At 38.9% G+C, this 17,752-nt stretch overlaps 1 protein-coding gene across 2 annotated transcripts in view; it reads left to right on the forward strand.

Moving 5' to 3' along the window:
* The window catches only part of sec24d (SEC24 homolog D, COPII coat complex component), a 128,789-nt gene that overhangs the window by 73,302 nt on the left and 37,735 nt on the right, over positions 1-17,752 (forward strand). For both annotated transcript variants that reach the window (XM_052010332.1, XM_052010333.1), the window contains 6 exons: positions 155-270; positions 6,050-6,174; positions 9,950-10,141; positions 12,078-12,171; positions 16,225-16,341; positions 16,843-17,013. In XM_052010332.1, the coding sequence (XP_051866292.1) occupies positions 155-270; positions 6,050-6,174; positions 9,950-10,141; positions 12,078-12,171; positions 16,225-16,341; positions 16,843-17,013 (815 nt within the window). The remainder of the gene's footprint in view (positions 1-154; positions 271-6,049; positions 6,175-9,949; positions 10,142-12,077; positions 12,172-16,224; positions 16,342-16,842; positions 17,014-17,752) is intronic.

The raw sequence follows: 17,752 nt of genomic DNA on the forward strand, positions 1-17,752 counted from the left end.
GAAACTCACAGAACTTTATTTTTTCTGATCACAGGAAGAAAGAAATTTTGAAAGGAATGGAAGAAATCCAACCCCCAGAATGTTTATATTTACTTTTAGGTGCTATGTAGAAAGACAATTTTAATGTTGCTTTATATATTTTTTCCTTCTTTAGTCCCTCCATTCTATTTTCAACACTTGGATCACATGGGCAGAAGGTTGGATCAGTATGACAAGCCAGAGTTGTCTCTTGGATCCTATGAATTCATGGCTACTTTAGATTACTGCAAAGTAAGTATAAGCAATATGTAAAGTATGTAAACTATGGTATACATTCTGTAGCATGAGACTCCTTCCGGATGATTTATTAATATAGTCTTTTGATTTTTTTACCTCATATCTAACCCAGGGCTTCTTTATCAATACTGTCATTGAAATAAAAGCATTGTTGTATACAGCAGTCATAGTTGCAGATCATCCATGATCTAACTGAACAAAGAGTAAACCCAAGAAGCAAGATGTCCCACTTCTGTCCCTGGCATTTTTCTGCATCGTATATGAATGCAGTGAAAAAGAACTATGGATTTGTTTTCCAGCAAGGAATGATAAATAATTAATGAACAAACATTTACACTAAAAGTTGCAAACACTAAACTAATGCTGCTTTTAGCCAACAATTCCTGGCTTTCACATTAAGACTTGTATTTATGGGTAATATGCATCATATGCAAATTCCCCAGCTGTTAATTATGGATTTATTCTGGCTCACTGACTTAGTTGCATTAGTTTATTAAGAATGTACAATAACATGTTAACTTCTTTGGCTTGGTTTCCTCCCACCACCTGCCCCCTACACACCTTCCAGACCCCTGGCTATGATCCAAATTCATTTATTAAGAACATCTTATAAAACAGAACTGATGGTCAAATAACCTTGAAACACCCCTATCCCTCCAGCCCAGCAAAACACAAAAATATATAATGTTTCATTTTGAGTTACCTTTTCTGTAGCTGTTAGTTCAAAAAAAGTCCCTTTTTTCTTTTCATTGCTAATGAGTCCCAGACATGTCTAACTCTTTTCAACTTCAAAGGGTGCCATTTGTAAATTAGTAGAGACATCTTAGCTTGGGGTATGTGTGCAAAGTGATACGAAGTCAAGTGATTACAGATGGAACTTATTACAGCTGAGTTCACAAAAAATATCTGTCATCTTATTCTGAGTTACAAACTGACAACACACCAATGATGTATTGAAGCTCTTTACCCAACAATGAAGACAGATTTGTTTTGCTTATCTTTCAATTGTAATTTTAAACACACTATCATTTCAATCTTCTAAAAAAAACTTAACTGTCCTTAATTTTCCATTAAATTAAACATTTCTACACAGGATTTTTGTGGAATCAGACTTTGGGATCCAGTGTTTATTAGCACACATCAGTGAGTAAAAGAATTAAGGGACCATGGCCCATTCCCTTGTACTTTGCTCTGCAACCCTCAGCCACCCTATCTGCTTCTTCTCCTTGAAGAGAACTCAGCTATGGTAATCAGCACAGGCCTGGCCTGACCTTTGTTCTTATGAGTACATTTGTAGCCTTTTTAAACAAAATGCAGAAATCGCATATGGCTTTAAAATGTTCCAGGTTCGAGAAACAATCTGTTCTTTCATGAAGTAGATAATACTGCTGGATTAAGAATATATCCTACAATTTGCCAGGAATTAACCATTAAATCAATAGAAAATTAAGCCTGTGCCTGATATTTGCATCAGATATCTGCAAAGAGAATGATGCAGGAAGCATTTTGGTAAAGCAAATCCCAGCTGCTGCTACTTTCCATTTCTACTGCAACTGCAAAAGATTAGAATTTATCTAAAAGTGTTTTATGCTACTCCTGCCAACCTCCACTCATCTTTCCCACACTCACACCCACCCCTCTCAACACTTCTGTTACTTTTGTAATAAGGGCCTATAAATATATGGGCAGGAGAAGATCAGCTGATCCAACGAGATTGTCATACCCTGAAGACAAGGCACTTCACCCACTGTCATTCTGTGTAAACCGATTTGAAAGACTAGTAATTATTATCACATGGCACCTAATTTTCTTGCGCTGTGTGGTATTGGAAGTACAAATGCAGTGTCTAAGCCGCTATAAAAGGTGCAATGAGGCAAAGGAATACACAGTAAATGGGACTATACTGAGTGGTGTAAAGGAACAGAGGGATCTGGGAGCTTCTGTCCACAAATTCATAATTCCTTAAAGGTACAGGACAGATCAATAAGGTGGTTCAAAACAAAAAGACATATGGGATCACACAAGAGATTCTGCAGTTGCTGGAATCTGGAGCAATACGCACAAAATGCTGGAGGAGCTCAGCAGGTCAGGCAGCATCTATGGAGGGAAATAAACATTTGACATTTTGGATAGTGGATAATCTGTCCCCGGGGATGAAGACACAGAGATCAAGAAAGGGGAGAGAGGGGTCAGAGATGGACCAAGTGAATTTTAGAACTGGGTGGAAGTTGGAGGCAAAGTTGATGGAATTGATGAGTGCAGGAAGCAGCCCCAGTGCAGTTGTCAATATAGCGGAGAAAGGGTTGGGGAGTGTTACAAGTGTTGGCACGGAACATGGACTGTTCCACATAGCGGACAAAAAGGCAGGCATAGCTGGGGCCCATGCGAGTGCCAATGGCTACACCTTTGGTCTGGAGGAAGTGGGAGGAGCCGAAAGGAAAGTTATTGAGGGTGAGTACCAGTTCTGCCAGATGGAGGAGGGTGGTGGTGGAGGAGAACTGGTTGGGTCTGTTGTCGAGAAAGAAGCGGAGACAGATGCCAAGGTGTGGAATATATGAATAGGGAGTTAAACTTGAACTGTACACGTGAGTCAGGCTACAACTTGGTTACTGCATATAGATGAGATCACAGGAAGGATGTGATCATTGTGGAAAGGATGAAGAGGAGATTTATGAGGGTGTTGCCAGGACTGTAAGATTTTTGTAATGAGGAAAAATTAGATAAGCTGGTGTTTTTCATTTTGGAACAGGGAGGCTGAGGGGAGACAAGTAAGGTATGTAAAATTATGAGGTGCCTACAGGGAGTAAATAGGAAGGGCCTGTTTCCATAAGCAGTGGAGCCCAAAGCTAAGGAGCGTAGATTTAAGGTAATTGCTAAGATTGGAGATAAATGAGGAAAAGTTTTCATAGCCTTAGCAGTCTCAAACTCACTGTCTGCAGGAAGGTAGAGTCAGAAAACCTCACTTGAAAAAGAACCTCAGTGTGTACATGAAGAGCCATGACCTGCAGGTTACCCTAGGGCCAGAAGGTGGGATTAGTCTGCATAGGTCTTTTTCATCCAGCACAACACGATAGGCTGAATGGCCTCCATCTGCATCATAAATTTAATAAACAGACCTAAAAGGAACAAACACAGCCCAGTGGGATAGGCAGATATTTGGGAGATAAAATTCATCACAGAAATGGGTAAGCTGATTTGTTGGTGGGACAAGGAGAGACAACATAAACTAAATAGAATTTTAAAGGGAGAGCCCTGGGTATTTCTGCACAGGTCTATAAAGGCCGCAGATCAGGTTAAAAGAGAAATGAATAAAATATATGAAATGTGAAATTCTACTGTATAACACTGCTTTTCATCAATGTGAAGCAATTGAAAATCAATTGTTTTTCCAGAGTGAAAGGTAATTGTATTTTCTTCCACATCATTCTCATTGCCTGACTGGGCACAAGCCATCCTTACAGCCCTGATGGAATTTCTGCATCAAGGGCACATGAGATGACGTAATTTCCTGGGAAATGCTCATTTTTGCAGGGGCTCAGAGCACGTTGTCCTGGGAGTACCCGTTGTTGGACACTCCTGAGACAACAGGAATAATGCACGAGGATGAATAGTGAAGCACTGGACAAGGAAACCTACCAGCTGAGTGAATTATTTACTCTCATTTTTGCCCTCGCCTTACTGACCTTTGACCTGCTGTCCAAAGACCCACAGGCCCACAGTAAAATTTACCGATCAACCCTACAATCATCTCCATCAGTGTTGGGCTGAATATTTACTCATCCCACCACCAAGCCCCTTACCCAAAATGAAGCCACCTACTGAATTCACCCTCAGAATGGAGTACCAGGCAGCACCTGTTGATATCAAGCTGAATGGCTTGCTAGTGTGCTGCATTATTTCATGAATTTATGATTCTTTTAGGTTCTAATTTGTTATATCTGATGAATTGCTGGAGTATCATGTTTTCACTTTTAATGGTATAATTTTACTTTCAAGTGTCTAGAACTATTACACAATTAAATTTCATACTGTTAATATCTGAAATCAATTTATTGTATTCAAGAATTGGAAGGTGCATTTAACCTTATGCTAACCATGTTTCCTTATCTGGTGTAAAAGGGACATGGGTCCACTAGTTACTTGCTCTGTACCTGGAAAAGGTGACAAGTTTCACTTGAGAAACAGAACTGAAATTATAGCCATAGACAAAGATAATTTTCCTGTAGATTGCTGAAACAGATGATTGTTAAAGCAGATCAGTAAAATCCTGTAGTTGGCAAATCTGCACTGAGACAAGCATTTTTTAAATGTAAATCCACTGCTTTGCTAGTTCAAAATTCATTCAAGGGTAAAGACAAACATATCATGACAACTTCCAGAGTATTAAAGAAGAAAATGTGGGATTCATTTTAACTACAGATGTCATGTTAAACTCTTTTCCAATTCTGACGGCCAATAACACATGCTTAAAACATCACTTATTAATTAGAAAGTTTTATCTTTTTCAAATTCTATGTCAATCTATTTCTAAAACTAGTGACAACAGCAGTAAAGAATTTTATGGTCATATTGCTATTTTCTTGTATTAAATTAATTGGTAAAGTCTGAAGTTTTTATGAAAATATCCTCAAATTTGAGCAGTTTCTAAACTTCAATACGTATTGTTATGCTGATTAAATGAATTCAAACTTTAGTTAAGGTAAAGACATGACTGCCTAGAAATTCTAGTACACACATATGTGTGTGCTACTTTTGGGCTATGGCAGTGCACCAACAAATCATGTGGCTGTGAACCTACTGCTACATATCTCCAAAGCACCCTAGATCCTGGCAGTTTTCATGATGGAAAAAAATGTGCCAACCTGGTTCATCAGATCCAGCGTACTGGGGGCGTGGATAGAAAGCATGTGAGAGGATGGTTGGAGGTAACTCACAGTGGGAAATGGACTGCTCTCAAGGTCTGAGGTTGGGGGGATTGGAAAATAAGGGGTCCTGGGACATGGGACTGTCATTGCACCTCAGACCTCAGAGAGTAGGATAACGGTAGGCATGGGACATTAGGGGTTTAGGAGATACTGAGATATTGGAGTGTTGAAGAGGCTTGGGAAATCAGAGGGTTAAGGGCACCTGGGACATTGGATAGTAGTGGGGCCTGGGATATTGGAGGGTTGAGGTCCTGAAATATTGGAGGGTTGAGGTCCTGAAATATTGGAGGGTCAGTGGAGGATTGCTGAGATATTGAGGGGTTGGTGGTACAAGAACTGGATGGTTGGCGGTCTGAGATATTGGACGGTCAAATGGCCTGACATATTGGAGAGTCAGGGAACAGTGGAGGACAGGGGGCTGAAACATTGGAGGATTGGGAGCTTGAGGCATTGAGGGGCAGAGGTCTGAAACTTCGAGGATCGGGGCACCTAGAACATTAATGGGTCAGGGCCAGGAACATTGGGGGGGCCTAGAAGATCAAAAATAACCAATTGGATGCACAGCAATTTGAGAATCTAACAAATCACTGTATTTGGTTTTATATTAGATACATACTTGCCTCCTGTGTCTTCAATAAAAAATCTACTATTTACTGAATGTCCTTTTAATATCACCTGTAGATCCCTTCTCCATTTACACAATGACGAAATATGCCTCGACTTCATCAAAGCCTTGGAAAACCCTCGTGGAATTCCAGGGCAACTTCACACCATCATCTGGGGGCCAGCTCTTTAAACTAAGATTGATTTTTTTTTCTTTTTATTCACATATCTATTTTTATTTACAGAACAGCAAGCCTCCTAATCCACCAGCCTTCATCTTCATGATAGATGTTTCATACAGCAGTATCAAAATTGGCTGTGTCAAACTAATATGCGAGGAGCTTAAGACCCTGCTAGATAAGTTACCAAGGTAAAACAGATTTGTTGTCTTTGATCTGATCATTAAAAACAAAAGTGCTTATCATTTAAGATATTTAAGCACACCAATATGTGTACATTAGCGTGTACTTCCAAAATCTTTTTCTGACTTTACTAGCTTACTACTATACATTGGAGCTTTATACAGCTCATATTAGAAAAAAAAACTTCCAACAGAAATTCAAGTAGAAGTTCAGTTCAGAGACTATTTGCTGCAGTGGTATATCTCATTGGTAGTATACTGTTACCACAGGGAAATCATGGCAAGCAAACATCTGTTCAACCAAACTAATCAATGCCAATGTTTATGTTCTTTATGCATCTTCTGCCCTCCTTTAACTTACCTTCCAATAATTCTTCTATTGCTTCTCCCTCACCTAGATCCCCCTTAAATGTATCAATGCCATTCACCCCAGCATGTCAATAGATTTTGATGATTATCATATACTTCTCCCAATTTCATAGCTTTAAAGGCCCTTAGCCTTTGCTTTTCTAGAGCTCAGCCTATTCAGGCTTTCCTGTTAATAATAACTTATCAGTACTGGAATCACCCTTGTAAATCTTTGTATACCTTCACCAGTGATTTTAAAGTATGTTGTTTGTAAAACTCAGCAAATTTTAATATTTTGCACCCCCTACTCAAACCACCCAAAGGAACCAAGAATAACAATGCTCCACCTCTCCCTGCAATTTGAGCCAAGATTCATTTCCCATGTCAGCAAACTTTTCATCCATGCTGCGGTTTTACTTCTTCTGTACAACTGTAGTGTAAGTACTCTCCCATAATGAGATCTTTAGCAAACTTCATTTAGTTGTTCTTTTAAAATCATGCAATTCAAAACATTGACCGTTTCAAGAGTGAGACTAAGTAACCTTTGGTTTCCACAGTCGTTCTTTTTCTTCTTGAACAAAGGTGGTATGTTGCTTTGTTCCAATACGATTATTCAAATCGTATATGTAGGGATTAATAATCCTAGCTAGAGATTCTGTTCTTTTTACCTTCATCAACCAAATGCCGTCAGGCTCTGGTGCATGTTCTTCTTGGGTTGCGTTATCTTTAGGCTTGATTGCTTTTCCCTACTTCAAAGTCACATTTATTCAGTGTAATTATTCTGTGTTCTCACCATACCTACATTCTCAGTTCCACCATAAATCAATGTGAAATACATACTTTAATATCTCAGACACATGCTTCACCACAATGTGACTATCAACAATCGTGGCCTCTCTCTATTTCTAAAAAAAAACTTTGTAAGTTATAAGACTTTTTAATGTTTATTTCTCTACTTCCCACAAGCTATTTTACATATTCCCTCTTGGACTTCCTGATCTTCCTGTTACTTCCCAGATGCAATTCTTCATTCCTTGTCCATCCCCTAGTGTTGTAACTGGAGCTAAGAGATTGGATTCTGGCACACTAAATGCATTTTGCCCTGTGCTCAAATCGTGGGTCACCAAAACATTGCAAAGTTGGGACATCCTCTGAAAAATCCCTTTTGAGACCACTGTTTTTCTCTTTTAGAAATAAAAGAATCCAGCTTGCATTTTCATAGTCAGCAGCTGCTTGCTAAACTCAAGCTCCCGTCTCATTTGTGCACTGCCTGCTGAGAAGCAGGTCAGTTCGGTTAAAGTGTTCTCTGCATTGCCGATACACAGGCTGCCATGGAGTTGAGGGAAATGGTGGGTAGGGAAACTCAAGGGGGAAGGAAATCAGGGGGAAGAGATAATTAGGAAGAAGGCTTAATAGGCACTGTGTACAGAGATTCCCATGCTGTAGAGAGTGCAGATCAAACCTCATGCTTTGACCAGATTAGGGCCACAGATCATGGTATCTAGTACTCTTTATCAGTACTGCCTGCCTACCAAAAAGATAGTTCAAGTAAGTCAATTGGAGGACTTGGCGTTTATAAAATTGATGTCCCTGCAGGATGGTCCCTTTAATTCATGTATCGTTCCCTACTTTGTTTATTGTGAGTGAGCAATGGAAATTGTATGTTGTGACCTATTGATAAATTTCTGTCATATAGTCAAAAAAAACAAAACTGTACATGTTGGTGATGTGACCACATGTGTAGGAAAATGATGGGGAAATGGTGTACATACTAGGGATAACTGCAGTAGGAAGTCTCTGGTCTAATTTACATATTTGCACAAATGGGTGGAAACACATCAAGGCATGCACAAAACTTGTTTTGTGTGCAACTTACATGTTAAAAAAACACAGGCATGAATGTTTTTTTTCTCTAATCCAATTTTAACAGAATATGCATACCAACAGGCTTAATAAAAGGCAAATATGAAACTGGTAGTGCAGAAAACTGCATAAGCACCAGTAAAATGCAATTACTCATATCACAAAGACACCATACACAGTTTAGTGAGAAGACACTGCTTTACACCTCATAAATCAAGGTGCCAGCAGTGGTGAAAAGCACATAAAGCAAACTATTATCAGGTTTCCTTTACACAAACAAAAGGAATGAGCAAGCATGGAATTAAATCCAATTCTTTTGGTCTTCAAGCAGCTAGCTAATATTTCTAAGAAACTGTTTGTAACTTTCCAATTGAAAGTTTCTTTAAATAATAAAGAAATGAAAGCCTTTCATGTTCCAGAGTCATGAACTACCTTAGCCAATTAAGTACTTTTGAAATATATTGAGTATTGAAATGGAGAGAAATGGCAGCCAATTTGCATACAGCAAGGTCTCACACATACAAATGTTAAAATAACCACATAATCTGTTTTACGGATTAAAGAGTAGGCATTATTGGCTTGGATATTAGGGGTAACTCCCTTAATCTCCTATAACCACCTAGGAGAACAGCTAAATCCTCAATTTAGCATTTTATTTGAGAGGTGGCAACTCCATCTGTGCAACACAGTGCTGGATTACCACACTGATTGCCTGCTTTGAACTTGACAAAATCACCTGCTTTTTCCCCTTGCTTAATTTAATGATATTGAAATCATTATCAATGTCTTTGATGCTCCCAGATATGAATGTTTAATACTCTCATAGACAACACTCATTATTTTTCTTTTATAGACCTCTTATGTCCCAATTCTATTCACCACTGTGTTCATCCATGCTGAGATATTGACTCCCAGTCTCATGTTTAAAATTGCCATTATGTGTTTAAATTGTTGCAATACCTTGTCTTCGTAAACTTTTGCAGTCCTGCATAATTCTTCACCTCACCCTCTGTTGTATATATTTCCTTTCGTTGCCTATTATTAGTTGCTATGTTTTCAGTTGCTTAGGGCTCCAACTCTGGAATTCCCTTCCCTGAAGCTTTTCTTTTAAGATCTCCCTTTAAATGTTCTAACTTTCTTGGTATCTCTTCCCTGATTTATTTGTTTGGCTACAAGTCTGAAGCCATAATGTAAATGCAAGTGTGGTTTGTACCTATACCTGATTCAGAAAAGTGGCAAGTTTTCAACAGAGTGTACAACTATTTATTCCCAACTGTAACATACGTTCTGGGTCAAATTGGCATTCAGTCTTTGTCTCAGTAGAAAATCAGAAATCCACCATAAACATTCCTGTATCACAACCAGTGTGAAGCAGTACTACATTAAAGGTGTTACCAAAAATCAAGTTATTGTAGACATCACTCCCCATGCTTTTCTAGCTGATATTTTAATTGGTCAGCATCACTTAATTGGCAAATTTGCAGTTTTGTTTCAGAAAGTAACAGTGCTTTTTTTTAATATATACTTTAAAACTATTAACAATCACGTCTTTCACATTCAAATTCCTTTACAGAGCAGATCAAGCAGAGACTTCTGCCATTAGGGTTGGCTTTGTCACTTATAACAAGGTTCTGCATTTCTACAATCTTAAAAGCAGTCTTGCACAGCCACAGATGTTAGTAGTGTCAGACGTTGGAGAGATGTTTGTTCCTCTTCTGGATGGCTTCCTTGTCAATGTCCAAGAATCGCGAAATGTTATTAACAAGTAAGAAAAAAAAGATAATCATTTATATTTGCCAAACTTGTGTTTCTTTTAAATTATTATTTTTTCAAATGTCTAACTTGGTATGTTGCTGCTTGTTGTAACAAAATATCGGTGAAGAATGCTTCTAAATTTTGTCCTGATTTGGATATGATCAAAAACACAGTATGTAACTGCAATTTAATAAACTTCATCCCAAGGATATTATAGTAAATGAATAATGAAGATCACTTGTCCCTGCTATAAAGTTTTTTTTTCCTGGCTGGCGGAAATAACTACACTTTTTCCTTGTAAGGAATACAGATGTCAGTATGTCAGGCGTGATTGTTGTGATTTAAGTGTTCTGATTCTGAAATTTTGCAGGAGACTGGGGAATGCTGCAGAAATTTGGCAACATTTGATATCTTCAGTTGTTATATTGCTCTTCTGGGTTTTTGCTGATCACAGTTGGAGACTGAGTGAACTACTTTTGCACAAGAATTGTGAACTTTCAAAAACCGAAATGTTGTGATCAGCTAACCTTCTTAAGTGTGTCAGTTCATGGTGAATTGTATCAGTATGTTCATATATCTACTTTTTTTTAGACAATTAGCTTACTTTTATCTTTTCAATTCTTCTGGAACATTGGTATTTTTTAAAAACTGGTGGTTTTATATGAAATTGGGCCACGTCACATGGCCAAAATCAAGAATCTTTTTTAAAGGTTCTGCTGACTAATGGCTAATTTATTGCCTGTAAGTATATATGTATACATCAGTGTCCATGATAAATCCATTGAAATTTTGGCAAAAGTCTGGAGTCTTTAGTAATTCAAATAAATAGGTGAATTTAAGGGAAAAATCGAGCTAATAATTTAGAGTCCCAGCATTTGCAACAACTTTAAAATAAAGCCAATTTTAAAAGGCCTTTTGTTGCTGATAATCAAAAGATGAAAGGTGAAAAGCCAGCACCAGAATGCCAGTGATTTTTCAATATGCATTGGGGCTGCCTTTCAAGCCAACAGTGTGAGAAATACATGAATCTGGTCCTGGCTTGTTGCAAGGGGTTCTGTTGAATTGCTGCCAGAGAAGTTCAGTTTGAACCAGTGCTAAAATGAACGATGGTGAGAGAAGAGTGTATGCAGATCAAGGGGATCAAATTGTATACCTTTTCACATTTGTCTATGATAGACCCTGGCCCTAACAAGAATACAAAAAAAAATGAGTCCCTAATGATGACACAGGTCCGATACCATGCCCCAAGTGGGGAAAGTCATCACAGGCAAGTGAGACATCATCACCCTTAAAACAAAAAGAGAACAAAAAAATGCATGTTATGCATCCATAGCAACCAATGGAAGAAAACACTATACCTTTCGTGGGTATCCGGCACATACTAGCTCTGTGCATACTGTTTCCCAGATATTCTACCCAAGTCATTTTAAATAGGCAGCTGTGATTATGTCAGTGAGATTCATTTTATGCAGATCTCCCTTCAGAAGATTATTGATTCAAACTCAACTACATGATATGAACACATAGGGCAATCTCCTGCTCTAACTCTGGCATGGGGTAACTACTGGAAATGCCCAGCAAAAAACAAACTGCTGGGGGAACACAGCCGATCAGAGAGCATCTGTGGAGGGAAAGGAATGGTTGACATTTCAGGTCAAGACTTTGCATCAGGACTGAAATTCCCTGTCTCCCACCAACCCAGTCCACCCACATCCCCCACCATCCGTCAGCCACAAAACTGACAGAAATTCCAATTCACCATTCTAGAAATTTCCTGATTGTCTTGTAAAAGGGCAGGAACAGAACCAAAGACAGGGATTTAATACACCAGGTATGCCCTAACTGGGATGTGGGGTATTATCAGAGGCCAGTGTACCAAGTAAGGGGAAGCATTCAATATCAGTCAAATCCTCAAACATTAATTTTGAATATTTTTTTTATTGTAGCTTATTGGACCAGATCCCTGAAATGTTTGCTGAAACTAGTGAAAGTGAAACTGTCTTTGCCCCAGTAATCCAAGCTGGACTGGAAGCAATGAAGGTTTGAATTTTTTTTTCCCTTAATAAATGTGTTCTCAGTATGTTCAACTGATGAATAAAAACAACAAACAATCTCAAAGGTTTACTATACTATTCCAGATTTTGTAATCAGTGATGAGCTGGCTAGGCATCACTGACTTGTAAACAAAAAAGTATGTAGTTGACTACTGCAGATCTCCCAGGGCCAACGTGTTGCAAGTGCCAGCACCTTTCTCAACGGCAACACACTTTGTGCATCATGTAGGGACAGAGGTTGTAGCATTTCTCACAATGCTGCAAAAGAAAAACTTAGCTGGCCAGGCTGGCTGTCAGAGCTATTAACAAGTTTGATATTTTTGATCGTTTCTTACTTTCGGAAACATTCAAAAAATTTCCAAAACTATTAACAATATTAAAACTATTCAAAATTTGAGGAATAACACTGTTTTCCTTTAAAGAAACCAACCCCTTTCCAGGGACTTAAACACTTAAATCAATTAAACCATTTAAATAAAACAATTATAAACATGTAAATAACTATAGTTCTTTAGTCCTTGTAGTCATTCCTTTCATGTGAATGGAGGTGCTGGCCCAGGTGACTAGGGCACGTTCTCCAGGTGCTGGAGAATCTCCAGCATGTTTCACTGTTGGATCCCTGTCAGGAAAACACTGGCAAAATGCTCGGGACTTTGGTGTTCTCAGATTTTGTACTTGGTGACAGTCATACTCAGAACAGTTAGAAATTCCCACAAAATGCTGGCTAATGCTTATTTCATGAATTTAGGTATTCTTACTGAGTAAAGCCATAAAACAATGTCTTGGTTAATATACTTTGAATCATGACAATGTTTTCTAAAATTGAAATGTCAAAAAATATAGTTAATGAGGCCTTCCCTACCTTTACCAAGTTCTGCTTGGGACACTGTTGGCCACACCTTCTCAGCTAGCCCTTACACATGGAAAGTGGATGGGGATATGAAGCCCAAGCTCAGCTTGGATTTCCATCATGCTCATCCCAGTTGCCACCATTTCTTGGGGCCACCATAGAGAAGATGGCCAAGATCCTAAGAATCAGCTAGAGTGATCCTGAAAGTGTTACATTGGAGGAAGATGGCCTTGAGCTGTCAGTCTGGAAGAAAGGGATAAAATCAATGTTGGCCTAGTTGGCTCATGCAACAGATAAGTCTCCTGGCTAGACTTCTCCATTTGCCATATTTATGGGGTTAAAAGTAACCCTTCTATCTCAGAGGTGTGAGGTGAGTTTCAACAAAAATTACCAAGACATAAAGATTCCCTGTGATTAGCAAGGCTAGATTAATCAATGCTGTGTAAAATGAGTAAGACTCAGAATGCCTGTCACAGGATCATTTATCTTATTTTGTTCCCCAGATTCCAATCACAACTAGTCAAGTTTTGGCAGCCAAATCGATTATGACAATTAATCTAGCAAATTATTAAAATCATAACCTATTTATTGGTTATGTTATATTAATTTAAGCATGTCTATGAGAAAAAATTGAATATAATTTAAAATATTGAGGTTGGATTTTTTACACATTTAATGCATTTTAAAGTTATATTTTGTACCTTTTTAACAGTAGGCAATTTGCTTTTTCACTAAAGTATTTTTATACTTCTTAATGAATTCAACAAGCACTTCCATTTCAGCAGCATCACAAGTCCTGATTGATTTTAATATAGAATCATTGAAAATTTATGCCACAGGAGGAAGCCATTTGGCGCTATTTGTCCATACTGGTCAAAAGTAAGCTACCCAAACAAATCACATGTTTTTGCACCAGGTCTGTAGCCCTCAGATAACAGCTCTTTAACAGATCTAAGTATTTTTTTTAATGCAATGTGCTTTCCTGCTTCTGCCTTCCTTTCAGGTAGTGAGTTCCAAACCCCTACCCGTCTGGATGAAAAAAAAACTCTTCATTCCCACATCTAATACTTACACCAATTACTTTACACAGGATCTCATCACTGAACATCCCGATTAGTTAATATAACTAAAATCAGCCATAAAAGCAAAATGTTATTGCTAATTATGAACACGTTCAGTTGCCACTTTTTTTTTGTTGGCTTTGTATACCCAAAATTCTCAGCTTATCTCTAAACATTGTATCATAAGTGGAGTGCTTGCTTATTTTTAGTTTGTCTCATTGTATTTATTGGACTTGAACAGCCTCACGTTCTGCCTCTACGTATGAGGCTGAAATATCTGTCCTTAATCTCACTTCTCAGAATTAAATGTAGAGAGGAGTTATTGGGCCAGAACTCTCCGATAACAATGTTCTTTGAAATAACCATTTGCATTTGCTTTGTTAATGTAGGTAGTGCTAAACTTTCTGAAGCCAAATCTAAGCTAAAAAACTTTTTAAGTAAGCGGATGGATCCAATTGTTGTTTTGTTCCCCAAAGACAGGCTTTCTTGTTCGTCACAGATTATTTTGTTAAATAACTGCAGCCTACATATTTCTGTGCTTTGGCTTCAGATGCACAGCTGGAATTTGTAATGATAGAGCACAATCACTTTCTTTCAAGATTAGAATTAACCCTATCTTGGAATTTGAAAGTCTGGACATGGTCAATGGTTGACAGCTTAAGGATATGGCAGAAGTTACTGGAGACAATTTTCAATTGCAGTCTGCCATGTTAATGAGTCAAAACAGGGTAAATGTCAGGTGATCTTATTAAAATTGGTTGCTCAATGTAACTTTCAGAAGAGTGTTCAAACCCAAAACAAGGGTGTTGATGTAAGTGCATAACTAGGGTTTTTTAGGCTGATAATATGATCAAGGAATGGTTCCAATGAATGGTGCCTGCCAATTGATTCCAGGCCTTGATCAGAATAATCTGTAGTTCCAAAAGGAGCCTTTGGTGGGTGTTCAGAAATTAGTCAGTAGATTTCTTTGAACTTTTATGCAACTGAGCCTCAATCAAACAGTTCAGGTTTTGCATTCCAGTATTGGGTAGTTGATGCATTTTATCTGCTTACTTCCTGAATTATAGATGAAATTGTTGAAAACAGTATGGTCATTGGTGCCAAGTACTCTGTACACAGGTTTGGTCACTGGTGCCAAACACTCTGTACACAGGTTTGGTCACTGGTGCCAAACACTCTGTACACAGGTTTGGTCACTGGTGCCAAACACTCTGTTCACACAGGTGTGGTCATTGGTGCCAAGCACTCTGCACCCAATGGTGTGGTCCTTGGTGTCTAGTGCTCAGTGTATGGTTGGGTGATCATCTCCCCCACACTCTCCATCCTCCACTGTGGTAACCCCAACACCTTCCAAAGATCATAACTCCTCTGTCACTCATCTGTCAACCAACTCAACCTGGCACCCTTTCCAAATTTCAACATAACTGTCCTTTCAACATAACTTCCACTATCTAACTACTGATCATGCCCCCAAACTCAACTGATCTCCAACTACTGATACACCCGCAACTGAACTTTTCCAGGATCCTTCTCCCTGGGAAATCGGGGACCAAGGGGCAAAGTTTGAAAATTAGACCCATCATTTCATGTAGAGAGTAATGAAAAGTGATGCTGGTTCATTATTAATTCTAAATTCTATATCTGGCATTGATAGATTCTTGTTAACCAAGTTATAAGGAATATGGGGAAAGATTGGAATATGGAACTAGGTAGTAGATCAGCCGTTATCTCACTGAGATGGGTTTGAGGGGCTAAACAGCCTACTCCTGTTTTGATTTAATGACTGACTATTCAACCATAGGAACAGTTGCAGCCTGGCCTAACCTAATATCTATGCCTGAGCATTTCTAGCAAAGAACTTTAACAAACTGTGGTGACAACTTAAAGCATTATTTTCCTGTTTTTTTTGTTGTCCTGAGGTCAGCAATAATAATCCAGGTAAGACCCACCAGCCCAAGCTTAAATGTGAGCCGTTCCTATTTTATTATAGCATAGCTAGTCAAAGCAAGAACTTGATGAACATCAAATAAATAGGATTATTTCTTGTAAATTAACCACCAGAATGCATTGGGAATACAGCAAACTGTGAATAAATTAACCCTTCATCACCCCTTTTTGTTTTCAACAGGCCGCAGAATGTTCTGGGAAATTATTTATATTCCAGTCATCACTGCCGACAGCTGAAGCCCCAGGAAAACTGAGAAACCGAGATGACAGGAAGCTGGTGAATACAGATAAGGAGAAGGTACCGTGGCTGCAAGCAGTTTGGGTGATGAAAATTTACACTTATGAAATTCACAAATCACTACCAAAAGAATCTAGGAAACAGAATAAAAATTCATTCTTACTAAGCTTATTTGAAAAAATAAACAGATAAGCAGAATTTTTGTTTCAGCTCACATTTCTCAATGCATGTGCAGATGATGCAGCATCGTGTTACAACGTGGCTGTTAAACTTGGTTCTGATGTGCTTAAATCTGTTTTAAATTAGTGTCCAACACACCAACACATATTTCTGTCCTGAACTGTAACAGCTCTCATGTTGGTGAAGGTATTTGCATGAGATTCCTTTCTGTCATGGATAAGATTGTTTTTCTTTTCCTTTATCCAACACACCATTAAATTATGATAGCTGATCAATTCTTCTGCAACCTTTGGTTTACTAACATCAATCAGGGATGCCCAAACAACAGAATAACATGACTGCTGCTAGTATTAATGGATAATTGTTTTATTCTCCCTGCAGGTACTTTTTCAATCACAGTCACATTTTTATGAGACTTTGGCAAAGGACTGTGTGGCCAATAGCTGCTGTGTAGATGTGTTTCTGTTCCCAAATCAATTTGTGGATGTCTCAACTATGGGAGTCGTGCCACTGGCTACTGGCGGTAGTTTGTACAAATACAACAATTTCCAGGTAAAGTGAAGCTGTCGTTGTTGACAATATTTTGACCTACTTGTCTGTTCTAGTTTCCCATTCCCTTAATGCACCCAATCTTGTTCCAAATCCAGTCCATAACTTATATAGCTAGTTTGGAGTCAGTGAGGTTAACTGTCCGGGGGAAATATAACCCTCAAGATAGGTGGTCTTGATTATATGGAATGCCAAAATATTAAGCATCTGTATCCCGACTCCAACCCACCTCAGCTACCTACCAACCACCCACCCACCACTTCTGGCAAGTTAAATCCACCTTCTTCAGGGACCACTCCCTCCGTGATTCCCTGGTTCACTTATCCCTCCCCACCCACCCCTCCCCATCCCCTAGCACTTTCCCCTGCAACCACAGGAGGTGCAACACTTGTTCTTACACTTTCTCCCTCACCACCATCCAGGGACCTAAACAGCCCTTCCAGGTGAGGCAAACATTCACGTGCACCTCCTCCAACCTTCTCTACTGCATTCAGTTTTCCCGATGTGACCTCCTCTACATCAGCGAGACCAAATGCGGAGTGGGCAACTGATTTGCTGAGCACCTCTGCTGTGCCTGAAATGGCCATCCCGAGCTCCCAGTTGCACGCCATTTCAACTCCCCTTCCCATTCCCACAGCAACCTGTCCATCTTTGGCCATCTCTACTGCCCAATGCAAACTAGAGAAAGGACACCTCTTATTCCGCCTGGGTAGTCTACAACACAATGGTATGAACATTGAAT

This window comes from Pristis pectinata, chromosome 2 (genome assembly GCF_009764475.1).
Source record: "Pristis pectinata isolate sPriPec2 chromosome 2, sPriPec2.1.pri, whole genome shotgun sequence".
Lineage (NCBI taxonomy): Eukaryota > Metazoa > Chordata > Chondrichthyes > Rhinopristiformes > Pristidae > Pristis > Pristis pectinata.